At 59.3% G+C, this 23,795-nt stretch overlaps 2 protein-coding genes across 2 annotated transcripts; both read left to right on the top strand.

Annotated features, from left to right (window-relative positions):
• Positions 1-2,317: 2,317 nt before the first annotated feature.
• Positions 2,318-16,187, top strand: DRC1 (dynein regulatory complex subunit 1; the record flags this gene model as incomplete). Its single annotated transcript, XM_081997235.1, has 17 exons — positions 2,318-2,941; positions 4,428-4,518; positions 4,742-4,854; positions 6,517-6,700; positions 7,315-7,452; positions 7,811-7,897; positions 8,638-8,760; positions 11,995-12,134; positions 12,470-12,604; positions 12,730-12,959; positions 13,343-13,512; positions 14,080-14,169; positions 14,610-14,696; positions 15,050-15,231; positions 15,634-15,777; positions 15,890-15,992; positions 16,113-16,187. Exons 1-17 carry the CDS (start codon positions 2,556-2,558, stop codon positions 16,185-16,187), a joined length of 2,478 nt encoding a protein of 825 aa, XP_081853361.1. The 5' UTR covers positions 2,318-2,555.
• Positions 16,188-19,582: 3,395 nt separating this feature from the next.
• On the top strand, positions 19,583-23,679 carry TRIM35 (tripartite motif containing 35). The gene is made up of 6 exons (XM_081997534.1): positions 19,583-20,029; positions 21,075-21,170; positions 21,569-21,799; positions 21,976-21,998; positions 22,485-22,606; positions 22,950-23,679. The coding sequence occupies exons 1-6, from the start codon at positions 19,586-19,588 to the stop codon at positions 23,513-23,515; spliced, it is 1,482 nt and encodes a 493-aa protein (XP_081853660.1). The 5' UTR covers positions 19,583-19,585; the 3' UTR covers positions 23,516-23,679.
• The last annotated feature ends 116 nt before the right edge of the window (positions 23,680-23,795 follow it).

Consider the following 23,795-nt stretch of genomic DNA (forward strand, 5'->3'; position numbering starts at 1 on the left):
CCTCCGGGAGCCCCACTCGTGGGTATCTCTGCCCTGTGCAGCTGCCCCCTTGCTCCGGGGAGGCTGCAGGTGGGTGAAAGCAGGGTCCAGCACACAGCCAGGCCCCGGGGTCAGCCCGGATCCCCCAAGGAAGGGCTGGGGCTGGGGGGCGAGGGGAGGCTGGGGGTGGCTTGGGGGACACGCAGTCGCTCAGGAGAAGGCAGAGAGAGGGTGCTGGGACCCTCCTGTCCCACAGCAGCCCCCACAGTCCAGCTGGTATTTCCCCTCACAGGCAAGGGAAGCACCATGCAGCAGAAGGCTGGGGAAGTGACTGCGGTGGGGAAGGAGCCTCTGCACGGAAGCTCTCCCAGGACACAGGAGACATGGGACAAGGCGGCCATGTCAGTGCTGACACCACCTCAGAGCTCCTCAGGAACCAGCCCTCCATTGCTGACATGGAGGAGCTCGCCACATCCCTGATGGAGTCCCTGGACATAACCCAAATCTGCCTTGGCCTGCTGGGAAAGCTGAAGGAAATGCAGCACTGCGGCGCTCCAACCCGTCGTGGAGCCTTGAGGGAAGAGTATCTCATCTGCCTGCAGTGCCATCAATGCCTCACCAGCAGCTGCCCGCACTGCAGCGAGTCCACAGCAGAACAGGTCCTGCCCACGCTGGCCACCGTCCTCTACACCATGGACATCCTGGTGCACGAGGAGGACATCCAGCTGGAACTGGGGCTGGGCTTTGAGCTGGCCATCGGTGGGGAGCCTGTCTACGTGTGGGAGATAAGCCAGCGGCTCCCCGAAATACCAGCTGAGAGATGCTGCGAGGAGTGCAGCGCACCTCTGCCCAGGGGCTGCAGGGACAGCGAGTGCTCGCAGGCATCGTTCACTGTCCCCAGGGCCCGGGGAACACCAAAGGGACAAGTGAGGCTGGCCAGACAGGACGTGAGGCGGTCATGGACAAAACGCAGCTCCAGCAGCAGCGCAGAGCTGCAGCCGGCTGGACAGGACGAGTCTCTCCCCAGCCTGGCCCCCACAGGGACCCTGGCCCCGTGGGAACAGCCGCCCTCCCCTGAGGCCCCGGACCAGCTGCGCGGAGCGGGGACGGAGTCCCTGCCCTGGGTGGGGTACAAGGGCCTGGGGCAGGGCATCAGCCTGCAGCGCATCCGTCAGTCCTGGTTCAAGCTGAAGAGCAGCGTGCGGAGCAGCGTGGCGGCCGTGTGGGGCTGGTTGCGGCTAGTCGGGAGCTCGGCACCCAACGGCACCATGGAAGGGGACCAGGAGCTGCCATTCGATCTGCGGCATAAGGTCGACGCCTTCTTCCACACCATGGTGACAGAGGCATAAGGAGCACCGGCAAGAAAAGGTGGGACCGGGAGGAGCGTGGGCAGGGCGAGCGCAGCACGGGAGGACGGGGACGGGACTGGCCTGCCTTGCGCAGCCTTCCAAGCTGTGCTGTTCAGGAGGTTCCTGCTCGGGGACAAATGGAGCCCTGGGGTCCCTCCTCACCCCCTCTCTCCCTCCTAGGACAGGCAAGATGAGACCACCCGCGGGGCAGCCCCCCCAGCGCAGCCGGCAGATGAGAACGAGAAGGGACTGTGGCTTCCCCGCCCAGCAGCAGTCCTGCTCGGTCACTGGCGTCCCCAGGACGTCGATGTCTGCCTGCCTCCATCCTGCCCGGAGGGGAAGGCAGAGCCCCAACTGGCTTGCTCCCTGTGCAGCTGCGGGACCAAGGACAAGAGGAGCCCTCAAGTGCCTCGTGCTCTGCTGGGATGGGGCAAAGATCCATGTCATCTCAGGAGGCTGCCAGCAGCAGAGAAGCCACAGAGAAGCAGCTGTGAGCGCTCTCCCCTGGATCGCAAGGCCTTAGTGGAGAACTCGGCAGCGAAACTAAGCCTTCATCAGAATAAAACAGCAGCATCCTTAAAGCATCCCCGAGAGCTCTTCGTTTTTTGAATGAATGGGAGGACTGTGACCTCCAGGGCTACCAGGGTGTCAGGACAATGCTGGCAGGGGGGACAAGGAGGCCACTAGCCTGGAGGGGCTGGTGTGTCCCCAGCTGCTCCATCCCAGGTCCCTGCTTCATCCTGGTTTCCCAATGTCTCTCTCCAACGAGCCTTTCGGGAGCGCTCCTGCCACTCCAGCGATGCCACCTCAGTCCTCGCTCCCCTTCCCCTGGGGCCGGGGGCTGAGGTCCCCAGGAGGGCACCCACCATGGCCCCAGAGGGCAAAGCGCTCTGAGAACCCCAGCCCGGGTGCCCTGCAGTAGCCACCCGGGCACTTCTACCAGCCCCGGTGAGGGATGCGCAGCCTCGGGATCGACACCAACCTCCAGCCCCATTTCTCTGGGACTAAAGGCATGAACGGGCCCCACAGAGAAGGAATGCAAAAGGGAAGGCCCCGCCAAGACCAGCAGTGCAGTGCAGAGGACACAGGACCCCGGCAAGATCTCACAGTGCCTCCAGCACCATTTTGCAGCGCCAGTAACGTGTCGTTAACGGCCCCTTTCTCGCGCCTCCCCCTTGGGGTCTGGCCCGCGGCCGCCCTCGCCTCACAGCAGCCGCGGCGCGGCGCATGCGCAGCAACGGCCGCTGTGAGGGGCGCGCCGCGCGCCGCTCGGAAGCGGGAAAGTGCAGCGCGCATGCGCGGTCGTGCCGGTGCCGGAGCCGCAAGGCCGCGCAGGCGGGGGGCACGGGGACGATGCCTGCGGGGCGCATGCGCTGTGTCGGCGTTGCTAGGCGACACCGGACGCTCCAGCCGCGGCGCGCATGCGCGGTAACTGCCTCTCGCCGGGCCGGACGGGGCTCCATGAGCCGGGGAGCGGGCGCGGAGGCGGCGGGCTGGCGGGCCCCGGCCCGGCGGACCTCGGCCCCGGCCCTCGGCGACCTCGGCCCCGGCCCCGAGGAGCGCATCGCCGGTCGCCGCCGCCGTATCGCCGCACGCCTCGATGCCAGGCGCCGGTGAGAAACGGGGCTCGTCCCCACCGCCCCAGTTGCAGCGGCCTGTAGCTCCAGACGGCTCCCCCTAAAGCAGAGCCGGGTCCAGGCCCCTCCCTGTCCCAAACCGGCATCGAGTCCCGCACCTTCTCCCCAGACCTGATGTCTAGTCACAGATGATCTCCTCTTCCCCAAACTGACCCTGGGATTGATGTCCCCACTACCAAACCAGTGCCAGTTCCAGATCCCTCACTCCAAACTGGAACCCAGTCCCGAACCCCCCACCCAGGAGCAGCAGAGGCTCAGAGACTGTCCCCGGAGCTCAGAACAACCTCTGCCCCACACCGGCACTGGGGCCAGAGCCCCTACCATGAACTGGCAGGGGGCAGGGGCCCGACATGGCCTTGTCAGCCTTCATGGGACCCCAGACCTCTCCCGAAACCGGCTTTGGGTCAGGGACTACCCTGTATCCTGAACCAGTCAAAGATGTCCCCGCCCCCTGCCAAATCATGGGAGGTCAGGGATCACCCCTCCCAATCCCAGCTCAGCCCAAAGTCAAGGACATTCCTGCCCTGTCCCCAGTCCAGCACTGTGGCAGCGACACCTCCTTCCCCAAGAGATTGTCCTGCCATGGACCCTCTGCCCCCCTGGACAAATCAGCACCAGGCCAGTGGCCTCCTGGATCAGGGTGATGTTGTTCCCAAAACTGGGACTCACCAGCAATGAGGGACACCTTTCCCCAAACCAGGACTGAACTGGGTTCTTCCCCCAAGCCTTAGAGGCCCCTCTGGGCTGGGTGGGATCACACCATGAAGTGGCAGTACCCTGCCACCCTCTCCTGAGCTGGGCTGGGTCAGGATCCCCATCTTCTCTCAGCGTGAGGAAACCTGTGGCAATAACCAGCATCCCCTCCCCACACCGACAATAAACCACAACAAGGTGCCTGTAGACCCTGTAACCAAGCCATGGGGCCAAACCGTACCTAGGTCAGTAACACCCACTCCCACCCAAAACCAGGCTTGTTTTCTCCTTCCCAATGCCAAAGCCTTCCCTTTAGGTCCCAAGGATCTAGCATGGGATCGGTGCCAACCCTGAAATGGTTCCAGACAGAAGTTGGCTGTCTTCATGGCCGAGCAAGGGTCTCCCCACAGCCACCTAAGGGCTGCCCCCAGGCAGCCTCTGCCCCCCTGCCCTCCTCCCTTTGGGAAGCAAAAAGTGGCTGAGCCCCCCAGCCCTGTGCTGCAGGAGTAACCAGCCCTGGGCTGCACTCCCAGCTCCAGAAAGGGAACCCTGAACCCCATTTTCTCGCAGGGAGGCTGTCCCACCCTTTCCTGCCTCTTTTCTGCATCTGCGGGGACCTCCTGGCCTGGGACTAAACCTGCCGAGGGGAAGAGAGAGCGAAGTGCGGAACTGCGCAGTCTGGGCTGGGATCCCAGATCCAATGCCATCTCTGAGCATTGGGAAGATGGTGTGGTGCAAAACATTCTGTCTTTTCCTCTTTCCTGCCCAGGGAGGCCCTTGGAGAAGATGCAGAGCCAGAGGTGGCTGAGGAGGAGGAAGAGCAGAGAAGGAGCCATAAGCAGATTGAGGAGAGCAGGCAGGTGTGGCAGTAGGAGAGGAAGGTCCTCTTGGGTCCCGACCTCTAGACATTTGGCTTTACCCTCCTTTTAGCTTTGTGCAGTGCTTAGTGTCACACAGCAGCATTTATGTGAGAAGAAGCGGGGATAAAACCTCGCCAGACCCTGGGCAACAAGAGCTCTTCCAGTATCCCTCTCTCCAGAGCTCAGGTCTCCGGGTGTAAGATGCGTACCACTTACTTCACAGAGGCTGGCCAAGCTGCTCTTTGATGGCACACAGATGGTGACAAACATCCAGGTAGCTGCTGACTTGAGGGAAATGCAGAGGAGGGCAGAGGCGGCAGAGCTGAAGCTGCAGAGGTAAGAGGCTGTGCGGGGGGTCTGCGCTGCTGGGAGGGGCAGCGCAGATGTTGGTGCAGCTTTCAGAGGACATCCTAATCCTGGTCATCCAGGAACGCTTAGCAGTTAGAGCAACACCGAATTTATGTTCAAAAGGAAAATTTAGGCACACAGTCTCCAGGTCCCACCTGCTGCAGCTGGATCTTTACAGAGTGCTGCGGGACAAGGCTGGTGGCTTCCTGAGGTGGCACTGCAGTACTATGGATGTCTCGTTACCGATCTGCTCCAGACCCATCACATCTTCAGCTCCAGAGTGTGAGAAACGCAGCTGGTTCTCAGCTCTTCACCAGGAGCCTGTACCACATATATTTGTGGTCTGCTTGCCTCCAGAAGCATAAGGCACAGCTGCTCTCACGTCTGGCTTACCAAGGCAGCTCTCCTGAGGCTGGAGGTGCCACCTTGTGCTAAGAGGTCGCTCAATAAATGGCCTGTTTCCAGAGGTTGCCCTCCAGTCATGGAGGTAGGGGTAGTTATTAGCCATACCATGGAAATACGCTGGGACAGCCACATCAGGCTCTCTTTGAGGAGTGGGAAGAACATGAGGCTATCCTAATTTGAAAACTGGATATTGAGGTCTTTGCAGTGCGAGTGGTCAGATGCTGGGTCAGGGGCCCTTGGCGTTGTAGAGGTCTTCCTCCTTGGAGATACTCAGCACATGCCTGGACGAGGCCCTGCACAAGCTGCTCTGACATTGAAGTTAATCCTGCTGTGACCTGGAGCTGATGATCCCCCAAAGCCCTTCTAGCCTCGGTTATTCTCTGATCTTCTCTGTGTGCCCTTGTGGGCAAACCGAACCTGTCCTGCTTCACCAGTGGAGCTGGGCAGTCTCCAAGGGACTGGCTCTTTCAGTCCTGTCCCCAGGACTTGGAGATCAGCTAGGAAACACTGCGTCCTTGTTCCTACTGCCTTTGGAAGGCACTATAGGAACATTTTATGGGAGGCTGGCTGTAGCAAGACCTGTGTCCCTTGCTCAGATGGTTTCCCAGTGGGAATCTCATTAAAGAACCAGGTGCTTTGTCCAGGAACTGCCTGTAGAGCAGGTTTGGTGTGGCAAAGGTGGTGGTTGCTGTTCAGCCTGAGCCAAGGGCCACCCCCAGAGCACGGTGGATGGTGCCTCTGGAAGAGGAAAGGGTTTTGTAATATGGACGTAGGCTGTTCAGTGCCCTTTGGCTTTAGCTGGAGTATGGTCTCTGACCAGTTTGATTCCCAAATCTAGATGTACCCAGGAGGCTGTTTGGCACTGCTTATCCATCACCTCTTGCCCAGAGACAGCCTGCTCAGCAGAAGGACTAGTGCTCCTTGCAAAGGTGACTGTGGCTTGAGCTGAGTCCTTTAGTCTTTTTTGCTCCAGGTAAGCGGTTGTTGGAGCACTGGGCAAGGGCAGAGCTGGGGAAATGCCTGTCTGAAGAGAAGGGCCTGCAGGGTGCCAGCTCTGCCCTTGTGTGATGCTCTAAAAAGCACTTGCAAGAAAGCTGCTGCTCCACTGATATCTTGATGCCACTTTGAATCCAAGCTGGGTTATGCAGGTGTCCTGGTTTCAGCGTGGGCCACAGAACCACGTCTGAAGCACTTACGGCCCTTGCCCCAGCTCCCCGTTTGCCGTGTGCTCCTTACTGCCTGCAGGGTGGAGAAGCTGGAGAACGAAGCTGAGTCTAGCACATACAAGTTCGAGGAGATCACCTCCAAGTGGGCCTTGGCCAAGGAGATGACGATCCCGCAGGAACTGTGGCAGCTGCTGAACCAACAGCAGCAGCAGTGCGCGCTGCTTCTGGAGGAGAAGAACAGGCTCATCGGTGAACTGCAGCAGGTAGCATGGGGACCAGGCAGGGACAACCGGGAAGGCCGGGGTGGTTCAAGCTCTTGAGGATGCTGTTCTAAAGCAACAGCCATGCCTGTCTGGCTCTTCAGTGCTCCAGTACATGGCAGGGATCTGTGTAGTGTCAGTCGGTCCGGGTCAGAACTGTCACATGAGCTGCAGTGCCAGCGTCCCAGTGTGGAAGGTGAGATCAGGGGCCCCGTCACTGTTCGGTGTACAAGACACACATGACGCCGGTAGCAGTAAGACAAACTGGCAGGTCCCAGATTGCACGGTAAAAGAAAAGGCAATGAGCAGAGAGGGGGAGTGTTTTTGTAGAGGGAAGAAAGCCTTCCCCACAGCAGGTTCCCTGGCCCCCGGAGAGGGAGCGGTGTGTCTGCAGGCATGTCACCTCCCGCTCCATCTCACCCGGACCTTTTGGCAGTGATGATCTGTCTCTCCTCCTATCTTCCCTCCTAACTACCTCTTGACTTTCTTGCTCTTTGCTCTCATCACCCCTTCTCCTTTGGAAAAAGCAGCATCTGGGTCTCACCCTTTCAGTTAGCCCCTGAAGGTTCCTGGTCAAATACTTCTTTGCTATTTCAGCATCTGCTCTCCTCCTCCAGGAGCTGAAAAACAAGGACGAGCAATACGTGCAGGCCATTAAGAAGCAGTCAGATGATATCCACCTGCTTTTGGAGAGAATGGAGGAACAGATCAGGATCATGCTGAAAACTTACCGTCACAAACTGCTACAGATTGAGGTAGCCAGTTCATATGGTGGAGGAAGAGTCCAGTGAGAAAACCTGCAGCTGCTTGCTTCTCCCTATCAAGGCATCAGGCTCATTGTACTGGCTGGGTTGACTACTGTCCTGAGCTGATGTCTTGGTGAACGAGGCTGAAATCCAGCCAAGCAAGAGCACTGAATGGTGCTGAGTGCTGAGGGGCTGGCTTATACTGTGCTGTGAATGGCTGTGGTACAGTGCAGAGCAACTCAGTGACATGTGAAAGCTGTTGCTGCTTGATGGCCGATTACTCATGTCTCTGAAAGGCAGAAGGGCTTTGTAAGGTTAGCAAAGAGTGGTGCCAACATGATGGTGAAGGCCTCTGTCTCCTTCACAGAAAACTTTTGAGCTCGAACGGCGAGAGCTGCTGGACAACAACAGGAAGAAGTGGGAGGAAGCCATCCAGGCCCACAATGCACAGGAGGTAAGTTCCATGTGGGATTTAGAGTCATAGAATCATTCAGGTTGGAAAAGACTTTTAAGTTCATCAAGCACAACCATTAACCCAATGCTGCCAAGCCCACCACTAAACCTTGTCCCTGAGCACCACATCTACACGGCTTTTAAATCCCTCCAGGGATGGTGACTCCACCACGTCCCTGGGCAGCCTGTGCCAATGCTTGACAACCCTTTGGGTGAAGAAGAAATTTTTCCTGATATCCAATCTAAACCTCCCCTGGCACAACTTGAGGCCATTTCCTCTTGTCCTATCGCTGGTTACTTGGGAGAAGAGACCAACCCCACCTCACCACAACCCCCTTTCAGGCAGTTGTAGAGAGCGATGAGGGCTCCCCTCAGCCTCCTCTTCTCCAGACTGAACACCCCCAGTTCCCTCAGCCGCTCCTCATCAGACTTGTGCTCCAGCCCCCTCCCCAGCTCCGTTGCCCTTCTCTGGACACACTCCAGCACTTCAGTGTCTTCTTGTAGGGAGGGGACAAAGGCTGCCAGGACCTGTGCAGCTCTCCAGCACTGGGCTGCCTTGAAAGACCCATGTGCACGCAGACAGCTGGTTCTTCAGGAGTGTGGGGAGCAAAGGGGCAGTTTTTCAGCCTGCTCTGCAGGGGAATTATCCATGCATGGTCATGCTTTGGGCTGGCCAAAGGAGCTCTGATCACGGGGGGAAGATATCACCATTGATGGATGACGTTCTCCTTTTGTCTGTAGCTGGAATACCTGCATGTCCGTCTGAGGAAGGTGGAAGAGTTTGAAAAAGAGCTGAATCAGCTGCGGGTGCAGGATGAGGAGGAGTATAACAGCATGAAGATCCAGCTGGAGAGCGATGTGCAGGTACAGAAAAGGCTGGCATGTGCTATGTGGGGAGGCAGTGGAGCAGATCTCCCTGGGCTTTTCTGTGTGCAACTGGGTCTGTGGGGCAGCGAGATGGTGTGAAAGCTGCAGCTGGTATCTGATCACCTCAGCTCTTCAGCATGTACAGTCCATCCCTGTGTCAACATGGTGATGGAGCCGTTGTTTTCTCCTCTCCATGGTCCTACACCACAGTGCCCTTGGCTCTCAGCGGTCTGTAGCACATGAAGTGTAGCTCTAGGGCATACGAAGCACCTGGGAAGGTTGAGGGGTTTGCTAGTTCTGACATCATGATTATTAGGAGGATCAAATAGTGTGAGTGTCCTGACACCAGATCATTGCAGATCAACCTAATTTCTTCCTTTGACTGGGTCCTTGTCCTAGGAGGTGTGAGCTTTTTCCTCTGACATCTAGCCATAGACTAATGATTTGTCAAATACCCATGAAGTCCAGTTGGTGTGGACTATCATGACTTTGCCCTTACTTAGGCAGGAGGGCACGCAGTGGAAGAGCACAGCCCTGGCACACCACTGGCTGAACAAGCACCAGGGGCTCTCACTGCAGATCGAAACCTTGCAGCCATGGCTTCCCCGAGATACAGGTACCTTTTAATCCACTGCATTTTCTGCAAGCAGCGGTGTCAACAAAGCAGTGCATCTGTGGCTCTCTGCGATCCTGCTGGTCTGCTGGATGGCTTTGGCTTTGCCCAGCACTATTCAGCCTCCTCAGCAGAGAGCCTTTGCCACCGCTGACACCATCCCTGCTAGTTGTCGTGTGTTGTTTCCTGGGCTGCACAGTAGAAATGGGACACTTTGCATTTGGACTTTAGAAAGGCTTGTTGTTTGTCCCATGGGACGTCCTCCTAGGAAGCCCAGGGAAATATAGGCTAAGGCCGATGTCTAGAAGGTTTTGCACAACTTCAGGTGAAATATTACTGTTTGCAAGGTCCCTGTCAGCCTGAAAGGGCATGTCCAGGGAGGGCAGTCCTGACTTTGTGGTTTCTTTGCATACCTTCATATTGATAACCTGGAAGGTGACACAGAGCGTGCAACGTTGGCAGATGGCTCTGAGCCATTTGGGGAGGGACGCAGCGACATGCTGGAGATCAAGGTTCATGGACGGTGATGTGGGGCTGTTGTAAAAATGCACCCGCTGCCTTTAGCTGTAGTTGTGGGAGCGTTTATACATAAGGCAAGAGAGGTAATTGTTCCTCTCTACTTTATGCCTACATGTCCTTGTCCTGGTTTGGCAACACACTTGGGAACAGGGGAGAGAGTCTAGAACAGACCAAGCAGACAAATGACCCCTAAGAAAAGGTTGAAAGGCCGGGCTGCTCAGACCAGGGAAGAGATTTCTGTAGAGAGGTGATAAGTCTACAAATACGCACAGTTCTGTACGATGGAGGAGGAGAATGACTTCTCTGTGTCCAGTGTAGATGCAAGAAAAAATCATGCGGTTGAGTTTTGGTAGGGAAGATTTAAATTGGTATTCAGATTTAGGGTTGAGATTTCAAGCTAGGAAAGCCTAGAATTGGCAAGGACTTGTCTGATGGTTAGCTAGAGTGACTGTGCCATTAATTTGCTGCTCTTTGACACAGGGTTTTAGGAACGGCTTAAATCAACTTCTGCTGGGACTGATTTGGTGAAGTTTTCCTGTTGTGGGGCAGAGGGATGAAGTAGATGTCCTCCTGGTTCCCTTTAGCACTGCAGTTGTGTAACTCTGTATAGCACAGACTTCACCTTTCCAGTTTGGGGAGAATAAGAAAAGAGAAATTGGAAACACCTATTTTCCTGATTAACCTGTGATATTGTTGTCCTGAGGTATCTCTGAAACAGGAGCTTAGCCGAGACCTAAAGACGAAGTCTATGGTTTGGGTGTTATTGAGTACTCCCAATTTCACTAGATGGAAATCAGCATTTTAAATATAGGGTTTGGGCCACGGTCTTCCTCCATCTGCTGCAAGGTGGAGGTCCCTTGGCCCTGCTGGGATTTATCTCCACCTTTTCTTCAGTCAAGCTTTGATCCTAGCCAGGTGGGACTGCTTCTGGTGCCTTCCCAGGTTGTTTGTACACTCTCTGTTTTATTTAGGGCTACCCAGGAGAACTCTGGGCCAGCTAACTCGAGTGTCTTCCCTGCTTCTAGCCTACAGCTCAGGATTCCCTACGTGCCCCAAGAGATCCCCATGGGCCAAGAGCAAGCATGAGCCCTGATGGAGACCCCGCTGGGTCTCTCTGCTGTGCAGATTGCTGTGCACAAGCGAGCCTGGAGATGATGCTGTAACTTGGGGCCATGTAGCAGCTTAATTCCAATCACTTCCTATCATGGAAGAAGACTTTATAGGCCTCCCCAGTAAAGCACCGTATTTTGAGATTTTTTCAGTATTGGATTTCTGCCTCCTTTTGCACATGGAAGACACTTAATTACCAATGAATTAAACCATGCCAGGCCCAGACACTGCCTCTCATCCATCCCTGCAGTCATGCTGTCTGCTCCTGGAGTTTCCATGCCACTGTGTCCCCCTGAGCTCGCTTCCAAATGAGCCATAGGGCTGGCAGAGAGCAGCGATCATCTGTAGGGTGTGATGCCTCCCAGCCCAGAGCAGCAGCCCCAGGAGACTGGGTAGTGGCTCTTCCTTTCCATCAGCTGTCGAGCAAACAGGGTGCTGGGAAGCTCAGAGATGTCTCCATTGCAGATGTCTCCTCCATTGCAGCTGTGGAGCAAAGGGGACAATTTGCTGCCTCTGTCCTGTCCCCCAGGCTATGCAGCGAGATGCTGCCGTCACAAATGCATCAGTTATTTTTGTTCTGGTTTCCTTAAGATCTGGAGTTTGTGTGGTCGCTCGTCCTGTGTGTCCTTCCTCCAGCTCACCAAGTAACTTCTGAGCCTCTTGGTTAATTCAGAGACATGGAATTCCTAAAACAGACATGAACACCAGCAGCTAGGTTGAGGAGAGAGGTCCAGATTAGTGCCCCACTGAGTGAAAGTGTGATACAACTTCAGTCCGTTCTCCCTTCCCCAAACATGGCCCTGTGGCATGTGCTTATGGACAACCAGCATCTCCATCACTCAGCCATGAGTGATGTCATGTGGCCAAGGGTTAGCTGGGGAAATGTGCATGGGAAGATGGCGTTTGGAGATGCAGGATCATGAGGATCCAGGCTTCAGTGTGACCTTTGCTCATGGCACGGCTTGTTTTTGTGTTTTTTGAAATGCCAGAACCTGGAGAGGCAGCTCCAGCATATGAAAGCTGTCTATCTACTGAACCAGGAGAAGCTGGAGTACAACCTTCAGGTGCTTAAGAAGCGGGATGAGGAGAACACCATCATCAGATCCCAGCAGAAGAGGAAGCTCAACCGGTAAAAACCCATCCTGGAAGATGGGTTCTGCCTTACCTGCCATCACCTCCCATACACCATTTCTTGTGGAGCCCGTCACCTAGCGCAGGCCAACGAGCTCTGTCCCAACCCACCCCTGGGCAGGGGCAGGGGTTAGCCCAGGGCAGGGCCATCCCCAGAGCGCTTTGAATAGGCTGGCCATGGCCAACCTGTGCCAGCTACATCAGGGTCAGTCAGGCCTTGGCACTGAGCAGTCACTAGCAGGTAGGCAGCACCAAGTCCCAAGACCTTCATACAATCTGGGGGTGCCCAAAGGTGCCTCTCCAGGGATGTCCAGCTTTGCTGTCCCTCCCCAGGCTCCACAGCTTGCTCAATAACCTGAGAACAAAACTGGCCAAACAAGAGAAGCAGTTCAGAGAAGAGAACCAGACCCTGGCAGCCGACTGCGAGCGCATCACAGGGCAGTGCAAGGAGGTGCAGAGGAGGATGAGGTGGGATGTGCGTGGGCATCCACCCATGATGGGGCCTCAGAGCACCTAAATGAGGTGCAGGGGGAACTGACTAGTCATTTCGGGGCACGGAGCCTCCTTCCATGGGCCATCTCCCTTCTGCACAGGCACTTTGCTGTCAGCGACGCTGAGAAGTTCACGGAGGTCTGGCTCATGAACGAGGAAGAAGCCAAAGGGCTGATGCGGAAAGCCCTCGATGCAGATCGTATCATTCACACCCAGCAACTGGGGCTGCCCTGGGAAGAACCTCGTTACTGGTTCCTGAACAACGTCGGCCCCCTCGGGCATTACAAGGCGAAGAGGATGGCAACCGAGCTGGCTGCAGAGGTCCTGACAGGTGGGATGCACAGTGCCCTTGTCACAACTGTGGCACTGGGAGACCCTCAGCTTCCTCCATGATGGCCTCTTCTGTCACTCCTGTCCTTGCCATTGCAAGGTGGGATCTTACAGGGGTGACACTGCGAGCCCAGGCAGGGGCTCTCCCCAGCCCTGAGCTGGCTCATGCCAGGTCAGCTCAGGGATCTTTGCCCTGTACTTTGACCAGTACTCCCAGTTCCTTACAAGCTGACCAAGAGCCGGCTTGTGTCCCAAGATGTTTGGGGTGCTTTCCAGGTTGCAGGGAACTATTGTGATTTCCCTGATGACTCCTGCAGTGATGTGATTGGGAAGCATAGTCAAAGCACAAAGGTTTTCGCTCACCCTTCTCTTTCCATGTTTCAGAGACCAGTTCTGGGGGACAGGAGGAAGAAGGGAGAGAGAAGAAGGAAGAAGTGGGTAGTGGAGAAGGAAGAAAAGAAAACACAGTGAAGGTTGAGGATAGAGTCACACCTCTGCGAAATATCTCCAAGAAGACTGCCAAGAGGATCTTGGAGCTCGTGAGCGATGAGTCGGTGCGTGATGATGTAGCACACGCCTCGATCAGGGAGCAGGCATGCTGTCCCCTGGTTTCTCCAGCTTGTAGTAGATCTCTTCTGAGCTCCACATCTTGGGGTGAAAGATTCTGCATGGCTCTGCCTTGCTATGCCAAGCAGCCTGTTGTCAGAGCTTCCCCAGGACCCAGGAGAGGATCTCCAGGACTTTTCACTGTGTGTGGCACATATATGATGCTACTAGAAGGTATTGGCAGGCACAGCCCCATGAATAAGCACAGGCAAACCTGCTGCATCTGATGCTCCAAGGCTGTTCCCCGTTGCTGGGGACAGTCAGCAAGAGCTTCAGATCATGAGGTCCTTCTGGCATCACTGTGCTGATGACTCTCTTTCTTCCCTGTCTGCTGGGTGACTATTCCAGAACCTCCTGGCCCTGCCAGCCCCACGCTACCTGACCACTGCCCACCCTCCCCGCTCAGCCTGCCATCACAGGATGGCACGGCCCGTAGCACGGCACGGGCTGGCTTCTGGGCAGGGACGGAGATGCTCACAATTTCTCTGCACCTTCTTCTCTGTGTGTCTCCCAAGGGTTTCCTCATCGAGAGCAAGCTGCTGAGGCCCCTACAAGCGCTGAGGAGACCTGAGCGCACCCTCATGAAGCTTGACTCCATCTTTGCGGTGAGTCGTGGCTTGGCCCATCAGGGGCTGCAGGTCATCAGGGCTGGTGGTCACCAGGGAAAGCTCTCTGCCCCGTGTCCACGTGGTGCAGGACTGAGCCGCCCCAGGCAGGTCCGGCTGGGCTACCGGGGGGACTCCGGGGCAGCAAGGGGAGAGGAGCACTGCGAGAAGGTGTGAAGCACTGTGGCCAGACACTTCTCAGCTCAAAGCCGTCCTGATGATAAATTAAACAACATCTCCAGGGCCCCTCCAGCCTGTTCTCAGACTCTCCCATCCACAGATACCCCTGGCTGGCCCACACTAACCACTTCTTACCACCTGCTCCTGCCTTGCATGGCATTGCCAGAGGGGCACCCTCTGCTCTGGGAAATGCTCTTTTGTTTCACTCCCTCTCCCGTCACATCTCTGAGGGATGCTAACCCGATTCCTCTGCCCCTCAGGCCCTCAGGATCGACAGCGAGGATGACCTGTACCAGCTGGTGGATTTTTTCGTCAAGTACAAAGCCCAGGAGGTGGTTGTCAGCCAGGTGGGACCACCAGGAACAGCAGTGGGGAGAGCCCAGCAGAGCCAGGGGTCCAGGAAAGGGGGAGCAGAACATCTCCTGAACATCTGGGAAGGCATAGAGGGGTACTAGTGTTTTGAACCTGAAATGTTTCCCTGTGACCAGACAAGGGAGGTGAACATGCCAGGGCTGAGGGGTTGTAATCTTCTTCTGCTGTGGCTGAATAGAGCCTCTTGCACGTGAATTTTTGCCTCAGCTCCCTAAATTTTCCAAGGGACGAGGCTGCGGGCAGCTGGAAGCTCCCAGCGGGGAGGTGGCTCTTGAGGAGGAGGAGATGGTGGAAGGCACAGTGACCAGCTTGCTGGCCTTCCCTCCAGAGCCAGGAGAGCCCAGGTGGAGAAGGTGTCATGGATCCAGCTGAGGACAGTGGCTCCGGTGCCCAGAGGGACCAGCTCAAACCCCCTCGGATCTCGCTGGGCTCCCTTCCACCTGTGTACATCCACACTGATGATGTCCTAAAGATCCTGAAAGCATTTGTGCGGGATTTTGACAAACTGAGGTAGGACTAGGGGCAGAACGGGGCTGTCATCACGGGAAGGGAGCCAGACTGGGGTGCAGAGGGGCTATGGAGGTATGCAGGCAGGACTGGCGCTGACTTTATCGCCCTGGCTGGAGCCAGCACTTGCCCTGCCTGCCCTGCAAGTTTACAGAGTGGTGGGCAGGGTCCCGCCAGGGCAAGGGGGTACAGACAGTGCCTGAGTGAGGGATGGCTGGGAACAACAAGGCAGGAGATGACCAGCAGCCCGGGGAGGGAAGCAAACCATGGGGCAGGCAGGTGCCAGCAATGAGATCGTGCTCATTCGTGTGACAATGGTGATGGTGCTCAGTGCAGCTGAGGGGTACGGTGCTGTTCCTCACCCATGAAGAGCTGAGACCCAGGGTTTTGTTCTCTGTCCCCCAGGGAGACGGACAGATCAGCAAAGGAGGTGCTACAGGTACGGGACAGCTCAAAGGACGGAGAGTACTGGGAAGCCCTGGCACACGTTATCCCCGAGCCGACGTTGAAGCTGTGGGATGCACTGGCTGTGGCCCTGGAGGAATATTAGTGAGTGCCTGGCAGTGCTGCTGGGGACAGGGTAGGCTGGCGGGGTGGCTGGGGGAACTGCAGCGGAGCTGGCACCCGCTGGCCACATCAACCCTCTGCCCTCCTTGCCCAGCGAGGTCCTGACGCGCAGGGCCAGCCTGCTCGCCGAAGCAGCCGTCCTGCAGCAGCAGAACTCGGAGCTGTGCCGGTTGCTGGAGGAGTACGTCAGCTCCGGGGTGAGCGCGGCATCCGCCTCCCCGGCAGCCTGGGGACATCCCACCACGCAGAGGTCCCGGACACAGGGGGCCACTGCCTGGAGGCCATCGCTGTCAGGCTCAGGGTGCTTCTCCCCGCAGGTGAACAGCAAGCTGCTCTCCCCTCCCACGCAGTGGATGGACCTGAACCTGTCCTGTCCCGGGGAAGCGCAGTGAGTGCCCAGGGTCAGGGCACAACTTTTCTCTGCCCCGAGCTGAAACTGTGTCTGGAGCCAGGGCTTCCTGGCAGGGGCTAATAAACCCTTCCTAAACCTGGGCCATGAGTGTGCTTGCGGCCTGTGAGGAGCACCCCTCTCGCCTCTGAAGATGCTGGGCAGCCGCAGCCAAGCATCCCCCCGACCCAGGGGCCTCACAGCGCTGGGGGGGAGCATTTCCCCACTCCCACCACAAAGCTGTGCGCTCTGTGTCCTCCCTTCCCTCCACAGAGCCAAAGCCAGGCAGGACCCTCCACCTCCTGCCATCCCTACACGTCCTGGCTTCGGCAGAGCCCACCTTTCTTTACCTGATTTTACACCTTCTTCCCTACTTTTCCTTTTGCTGCCCCAAGACCTTTTCTCCCCCTGGAATCCTCCCAGACAACCCACCCCCAATTACTTTTCCCTCATTGGTTCCAGTGCTGCTACATCTGTACCAAAATTCTGCATTCCCAGGGCGATAGCTAAAGTGGTGCTACCAGCAGAGTTATCTCCATGAGGGTCACATTGCATCCACGACTCCCTTCCACCCCTCTGATTCACACAAGTTATATCTCATTCCCCGTACAGGCTTCCTGGCCAGCTTTGTCTTTAGCCTTGACTCCCCTGCCTAACACCAACATAGCATGAGCAGTTTCTCATACCAGAGCAGAATAACACCTTTTATTTTTTTGCTCACTGGCTATCTGTGCCCTTGAATAGTTTTCACATGTTCTTCTGGTCCCCGTCAGGGAATCCGGCCAGCTCTGAGCGCTGGGGATCCTGTGGGACAGCTTGCTTGCTGCACCCCCCGGGTACAGTGGGATCCACAGGGCAGAAATGCAAACAGAAAGCCCCTGAATCTCCCCTCTTTTAGTTTAAAACCGTCACCCCTTGTCCTGTGGCTACAGGCCCTGCTGAACAGTCTGTCCCCATCTTTCTCCTCAGCCCCTCCAAGCCCTGGCAGCTGCACTAAGGTCTCCCCGGAGCCTTCTCTGCTCCAGGCTGAGCCCCCCCAGCTCTCCCAGCCTGTCCTCCCAGCAGAGCTGTTCCAGCCCTCGGAGCATTGCTGGGGCCTCCTCTGGCCCCGCTCCAGCAGGTCCGTGTCTCTCCTGTGCCGAGGGCTCCAGAGCTGGACGCAGCACTGCAGGGGGGTCTCCCCAGAGCAGGGCAGAGGGGCAGAATCCCCTCCCTCGCCCTGCTGGCCACGCGGCTTTGGGGGCAGCCCAGGACACGGGTGGCTTCTGGGCTGCGAGCGCACGTTGCCGGCTCCTGTCCAGCTTTCCACCCACCAGGACCCCCAAGTGCTTCTCCATGGGGCTGCTCTCCATCCCTTCACCCCCAGCCTGTGCTGATACCAGGGGTTGCCCTGACCCAGGTGGGGGACCCTGCACTTGGCCTTGTCGAACCTCATGAGGTTCACACAGGCCCATTCCTCGAGCTTGTCCAGGTCCCTCTGGATGGCATTGCGTCCCTCAGGCGTGTCAGCCGCACCACTCAGCTTGGTGTCATCTGCAAACTGGCTGAGGGTGCCCTTGATCCCACTGTCTGTGTCATTGATGACATATTAAAGAGTACTGGTACTAGTATGGACCCCTGAGGGACACCGCTCATCACCAGTCTCCATCTGGACATTGAGTCATTGACCCTCTCAATGAGACCATCCAACCAATTCCTTGTCCACCCATCAAGTCCATCTGTTTCAAATTTAGAGAGAAGGATGTTGTGAGAGACCGTGTTACTCCTCGGCTCACTCCACCGGGCTCCCTGGACCACCGAGGTGCCAGGTCCTGGAGTCAGGGGATGTTCGGGAACCCCATTCCCAACAGAAGGGACTGAGCAGCCTCAGGCTCTGATCAAGTGGATGTCAGCGGTCCCAGCCCCGGGCGGGGGGGGGGGGGTGTGATCAGGAGAGCCTTAAACACCCCACCCCATACGGGACAAGCACGGGTGGTCATGAACCGGTGAAGATGCCCCCCAGCAGCAGCAGGAGGGTTGAAGGCCGGAGAGGCCGGGCCGGGAGAGACTCCGGAGCGGGGGCGGTGGGGCCGCGGAGCCGTGCCCGGCCGAGGGCCCGCCCCGGCGGCGGCGGCCCGGCCCCCGCTCCGCCCCTCCGGACGAGCCCCGGTCCCAGGATGGTGCCGGCGCCAGCCCGGGCTCCTCGCCATTCTTCTCGGCGGAGGGGCCGCTGCGAGAGCTCCCACCCGTCCTCGGCAAGGTACGGCCTCCCCTGGGGACCGGGTGCACGGCGCTGGGCACCCCACGCACGGACACCGGGGAGCGCCGGCGTCCGGGCACCGGGGCTGCCGCGGGGCCGGCGTCCGGGCACCGGGGCTGCCGCGGGGCTGGTGTCCGAGCACGCGGGGCTCCTGCGGGGCTGATGGTCCGGGTCTGGGCACAGAGGCAGCCCCGGAGTTGGGGGTCCGGGTCTGGGCACAGAGGCAGCCCCGGAGTTGGGGGTCCGGGTCTGGGCACGGGTGCTGCCCCGGAGTTGGGGGTCCGGGCAGTGGAGAGTCACCAAGGTTGGGGCACCGGGGCTGCCCCGGAGGCTGGGGCTAGGGGTCCGGGAAGCAGGGCTGTTCCGGGGCTGGGGCTCACGGGTCCGGGCAGCGGAGCAGTCCCGGGTCCGTGGATCCCGGGTCTGGGCAGCGGAGCAGTCCCGGGCTTGGGGGTCCGGGTCCCGGCACCGGAGCAGCCCCAGGGCTGGGGGTCCCGGTCCGGGCAAGTGGGCTCTCCCGGAGTTGGGGGTCTCGGTTCGGGCAGAGGAGCCCCCCGGGGGCTCTGGGGGTCCCGGTCACAGCACCGGAGCAGCCCGGGGCTGGTGGTCCTGGTCCGGGCAGCGGAGCAGCCCCCGGGTCTGGGGTCGGGCTCCAGTCACTGCAGCAGCCCTGGGGGCTGTGGTCCCGGGCAGCAGAGAAGCACTGAGGCTGGGGCAAGCATGCTGCCCCGGAGGCTGGGGGTCGGTGTCGGGCAAGCGGAGCAGCCCGGGGCTGCGGATCCCGGTCCCAGCAGCGGAGGAGCCCTGGGGTTTGGGGCCCATGTCTGAGGACGGGGGCTGTCCTGGATCTGGGGATCCTGGCACCGGAGCAGCCCTGGGATCCGGTGTCTGGGTCCGGGGGCAGTCCCGGGGCTGGGGTCCAGGACCAGGAGAAGCTCGGCGCACGCTCTGGCCGACCCCTCCCCGCGGACCCCCGGGGCCTGCCTGCCCTTGGCGGCTGCCCGTGGCCCGGGGCCGTGTCACTCCGGGAGGGAGCTGCGGGCTGAGTCACGGGCAGGAAGCAGATTGCATCAGGGAGCGGGCTGTTCTCCCCGCTCCCGCCTCCCTCTCTCCCTCTCTCCATCCCCTCTCCCCCTCTCGCCATCCCCTTTCTCCCCAGTGCCATGGAGAAGGAAGACAGCCCTTCGACCAGTAGCTCAGTGGCCTTGGCCTCGTCCTCCACAGCCACCTTCAAGGAGGAGTTGCTGTGCCCCATCTGCTACGAGCCTTTCCAGGAAGCCGTGACACTGTACTGCGGCCACAACTTCTGCAAGGTTTGCGTGAACCGCTCCTGGGAGCACCGGCCTCACGTGTGCCCCGTCTGCAAGGAGCCCTCCTCATTTGAAGACCTTCATGTCAACCACACGCTCAACAACCTGGTGGAGATGATCCTCAAGGAGGAAGGGCAGCGGCAGGGCCAGGTGTCCACCCTTTGCCCCCTGCATCATGAAGAAGCCAAACTCTTCTGCCTGGATGATAAGGAGTTGGCGTGCTTTGTCTGCCAGAGCTCCAAGCAACACGAAGGGCACAAGATGCGGCCAGTGCAGGAGACGGCGGCAGATTTCAGGGTGAGGGGATGTTCCGAGCAAGGGGGGACTGACGGCACGGAGAGGCACCCCGGTGTCTGGAGGCGTGCAACCCGTGCACGCTCCGGCACAGACCTGCCAGCGCACGGCTTTGGCTCGTGCACGGCGTGGTTGCACCCGCCGGCGTGCCGGGACGAGATGAAGCAGCCAACGCTGCGAGGGTGGGTCCCTGCCAGGAGTGCCCCTGCCCCATCGCTGCCTGACGCCCTCCCTGCCTAATAATGACCCAGTGCCACCCCGTCCCCTGGGACACGGCCATTTGCCCTCCGGGAAGGGGGAGCAGGGTGATACTCCGAGGGCTTTGGCCCAGTCCCCATGTTTCCTCGGCTCGTTTAACCTCTGCTGGCCTGGGCTGGATCCGGCCACGCTGGTTATTGCCGCAGCTCCTCGGGGTTGGGAGCCTATTTGGGATGGGGGTTGCACAATTCCCCCAGCTGGGGAGGGATGTGGGATGGGGAGGCAGCCCTGAGCCCTGTGGGGCAGGACGGGCCATGGCTGCACCGGGAGGAGGAAGAGGAGGAGACAGGCTCCGTCCGGCAGCTGGGAATTGGGCCAGGACCTGCCGTGTTTCCCGGCTGGGAAAGCAGCCGCTGCCGCCCTGACTCTGCGCACGGGGGACGAGCCAGATTTCAAATGTCGCGGGACGGCCGTGGGGTGGCTGTTTCGCAAGGCTTGGCGGGCCGCCCGTGGCACCGAACCTCCCTGGGAGCCGGGCCGCGGCTGCCTGCCGCACCGGGACAGGCAGGGACTTGAGGGTGCGTCAGTAGAAGGGCTTAAAAACAAGGGGGAGGATTCACCACGCAGCGAAGCTCCTCCGCCTCACCGCTTAGGAGCGGCGTTTCTGCGCGGCCCCGTGCGGAGCTGACCCCGCGCAGCGCTGGCAGACCTCGGCCGCAGGAGGGGAGAGGGTGGCTTGAGCGAGGGTCCTGCTTAACCGCCTCCTGCTGGGTTTGGGGCTCTTGTCTTTCCGCGCTGGAAGCCCTGGGCGTAGGCTTGCGGGGGTCCTGAAGGCATCTCCTCCCCGCAGGCCAAGCTGAAGAACATGGAGACTTCCCTGCGGGATAAGGCGAAGGATTTCGGAGCCGTGCATCGCTCCTACGAGTCCATCTTCAAACACAACCAGGTGCGCGGTCCCTCCTGGCAGGGAGGCGAGGGGCCTGATCCTCAAACACGTGTGCACACGCGTGCACACGCGTGCACACGCCCCGGGCAGGAATGCAACTGGCTCTGGGGTGGAGCTGCACCCAGCCTGGGCTGCTGCATCCTTGGGTGAGGAGAGCGATGCTGCGGGGAGGAAGGACTTGGATGGGGAATTGGGGACCGGGGTGGTGGGGCTGTGCCTGCCGTGGTGTGGGGACAGCGGTTTTTGGGAGGGCGGCGGGGTCCTGGCAGGAGCTCAGCGAGTCGCTCAGTGCTGGAGCTGGTCGGAGGGCTCCGGAGGAGCGTTTAGGGGGAGGATGGGGGGATCCCAGGGGAGTTGGGGGTTCCGAAGGGAGGTGGTGACGTCCCCACACGGGGCAGGTGGAAGCGGCGCGGCTGGAGGAGCAGATCAGGAGGGAGTTTGAGAAGCTGCACGAGTTCCTGCGGGGCGAGGAGAAGGCGCTGCTGGCCCAGCTGCAGGAGGAGATGCGGCGCAAGCACAGCCTCATCGAGGGCAAGATGAAGGGGCTGGCGGAGGAGAGCCGGGCGCTGCTCAACGAAGTCCGCCAGCTCCAGGTGGACCTCAAGGAGGATGACTACACCTTCCTCATGGTAAAGCTCTGCCGGGGTGCTGCCCCGTTGCCCTGCGGGGAGTCACCCTCGCCGTGGCACCCTCCTGCCTCTGCCAGGGGTGCGAGCAGGGTGCTGGGCGACCCTCTGGGTGTTTGCAAGCCCCTGTCACCCCTTACAAGCTGAGGTTTGATGCCCGGTGTCTCCTTTTCTTGCAGACCCACAAGAACCGCAAGCGCAGGTAAGTCCCGGCCCCCGCCACGTCCCCTGCCCGGTGACACAGGGTGCTCGGGGTGGCTGAGCCTCCGCACCCCCTCCCTGGGGCTGAACGGGGTCACCTGCCTGGCTGCAGTGTGAGGTCTCTGCCCCAAGCGAGTTCCTGTACACACATGTCCCCTCCGGGTCTGGGTGCTCCAGCAGAAGGAGGTGCTGAGGGTCCCCGAGGACAGGCAGCACCCCTGGGTGCCTGCAGGCAGTGTGGGGGCACACACGCAGACACAAAGCAGCATTGCAGGTCTTGGGAGAAGCTTTAAGAGCCCTGATGGTGGAGGGATTTGGTGCTGGGACCCTCCCGGCACGATTACTCCACCCTCCCAGGGTGAGAGCAAGGTTTGGGAGATGTGGGGTGCTGGTGGGAAAGCCCCTGCCAAAACACAGGGTGCCAGGAGACCCAGCCCGGCCCCTTCCTCCATCCTCGACCCCTCTCCATCCTTTGCCCCTGCCCCAGGATTGCCTGCACGGCTGAGGAGCCGGAGGCCGTGCCCTCAGGGATGCTCCTCGACGTTGCCAAGTACCTGGGCTCGCTGCAGTACAACGTGTGGAAGAAGATGCTGAACATCATCACCGTAGGTGAGGTGCCGGGCCTGGGGGGACGTGTGGGTGTCCCCCGCCAAGGGGCGGTTGTCCCAGGGCTAAAGCAGCCTTTGCGTGGGGCAGCCCCGGGGTGGTGGGCGCTGGACAGGAGCGTGGAGCACCCATGCCCACGGCTGATGGCCCTGGGGAAGGGGGTTAGGGAGCACAAAGGGTGCTCTGGGGCACTTGCACCCCAAAAGGGAAGCCCTGGAGGGTGCATTTCTCCATGGTGAGCCGGGTTAGGGATGGGTGGGTGGATGGGTACCTGCAGGGCTGTGGTCCCCCCATAAGCTCATCCCTGCAGCAAACCGGGCTCCTCACACGTATGTCCCCACCACAGTCCCCTTTAGCTTTGACCCCAACTCTGCGGCGGGCTGGCTCGCGGTGTCCGAGGACCTCACCAGCGTCACCAGCGGGGCGTACAAGCTGCTGGTGGAGACCCCCGAGCGCTTCACCTCAGCCCCCTGCATCCTGGGTTCCCGCGGCTTCTCCACCGGCTTCCACACCTGGGAGGTAGACCTCGGCGGCATCATGAACTGGCGGGTGGGGGTGGCTCGGCCATGCGGTGGCACCCACTGGACCTTCCACCACGATGCTCGCTCCGGCTTCTGGTACATCTACCGCCTGCCCGGGAAGGATGGCGAGATGTGCCGAGCATCCAACACGGCGCGTTCGGAGGCGACGCTGGGCGACCTGAAACGGATCCGGGTGGAGCTGGACTGCGACGAAGGGGAGCTCTCCTTCTACGACGCCGACCATAAGACCCACATCTACACCTTCCACGAGAAGTTTGGCAGCACCGTCTTCCCCTACTTCTACATGGGAGGCACATCGGTGGGCACGCTGCCCGAGGCCCTCCGCATCTGTCCCCTCCGTGTCCGTATCCACGAGGATGTCCCTGTCTAACGGCCACCATCTCCAGCCACCACCTTTGCCTGCATTTGGGGCTCTCCAGCTGCTTGTTCAGCACTCCTCAGAGGAGAAAAAAAAAGGAAAAAGAAAAAGAATTTATATATGTACTGCCTCTTTTTTTTTTTTTTTTTTTTTTTAAAAACCTTAATAAAGGCTTTGCACTTCTAGCGTGGCTCTGCACCCCTCTGCCTAAGTCACCCCAGGTCCTTTCCTACCCCTTTCCGATGTGGATCAAAGCTGGGGAAGTTTTGGGGAGAAGGTGTCTCCCTGCCAG

The sequence above is a fragment of the Phaethon aethereus genome, assembly GCF_964289735.1.
Source record: "Phaethon aethereus genome assembly, chromosome: 3".
In the NCBI taxonomy this organism is placed as follows: domain Eukaryota; kingdom Metazoa; phylum Chordata; class Aves; order Phaethontiformes; family Phaethontidae; genus Phaethon; species Phaethon aethereus.

Coding starts and splice junctions, on each gene's coding strand:
- TRIM35 (XM_081997534.1), top strand. CDS start 19,586: ATGGAGAAGGAAGACAGCCCTTCGACCAGTAGCTCAGTGGCCTTGGCC. Junction 21,171..21,568: donor CCATCTTCAAACACAACCAG/GTGCGCGGTCCC, acceptor CACACGGGGCAG/GTGGAAGCGGCGCGGCTGGA. Junction 21,999..22,484: donor CACAAGAACCGCAAGCGCAG/GTAAGTCCCGGC, acceptor CCCCTGCCCCAG/GATTGCCTGCACGGCTGAGG.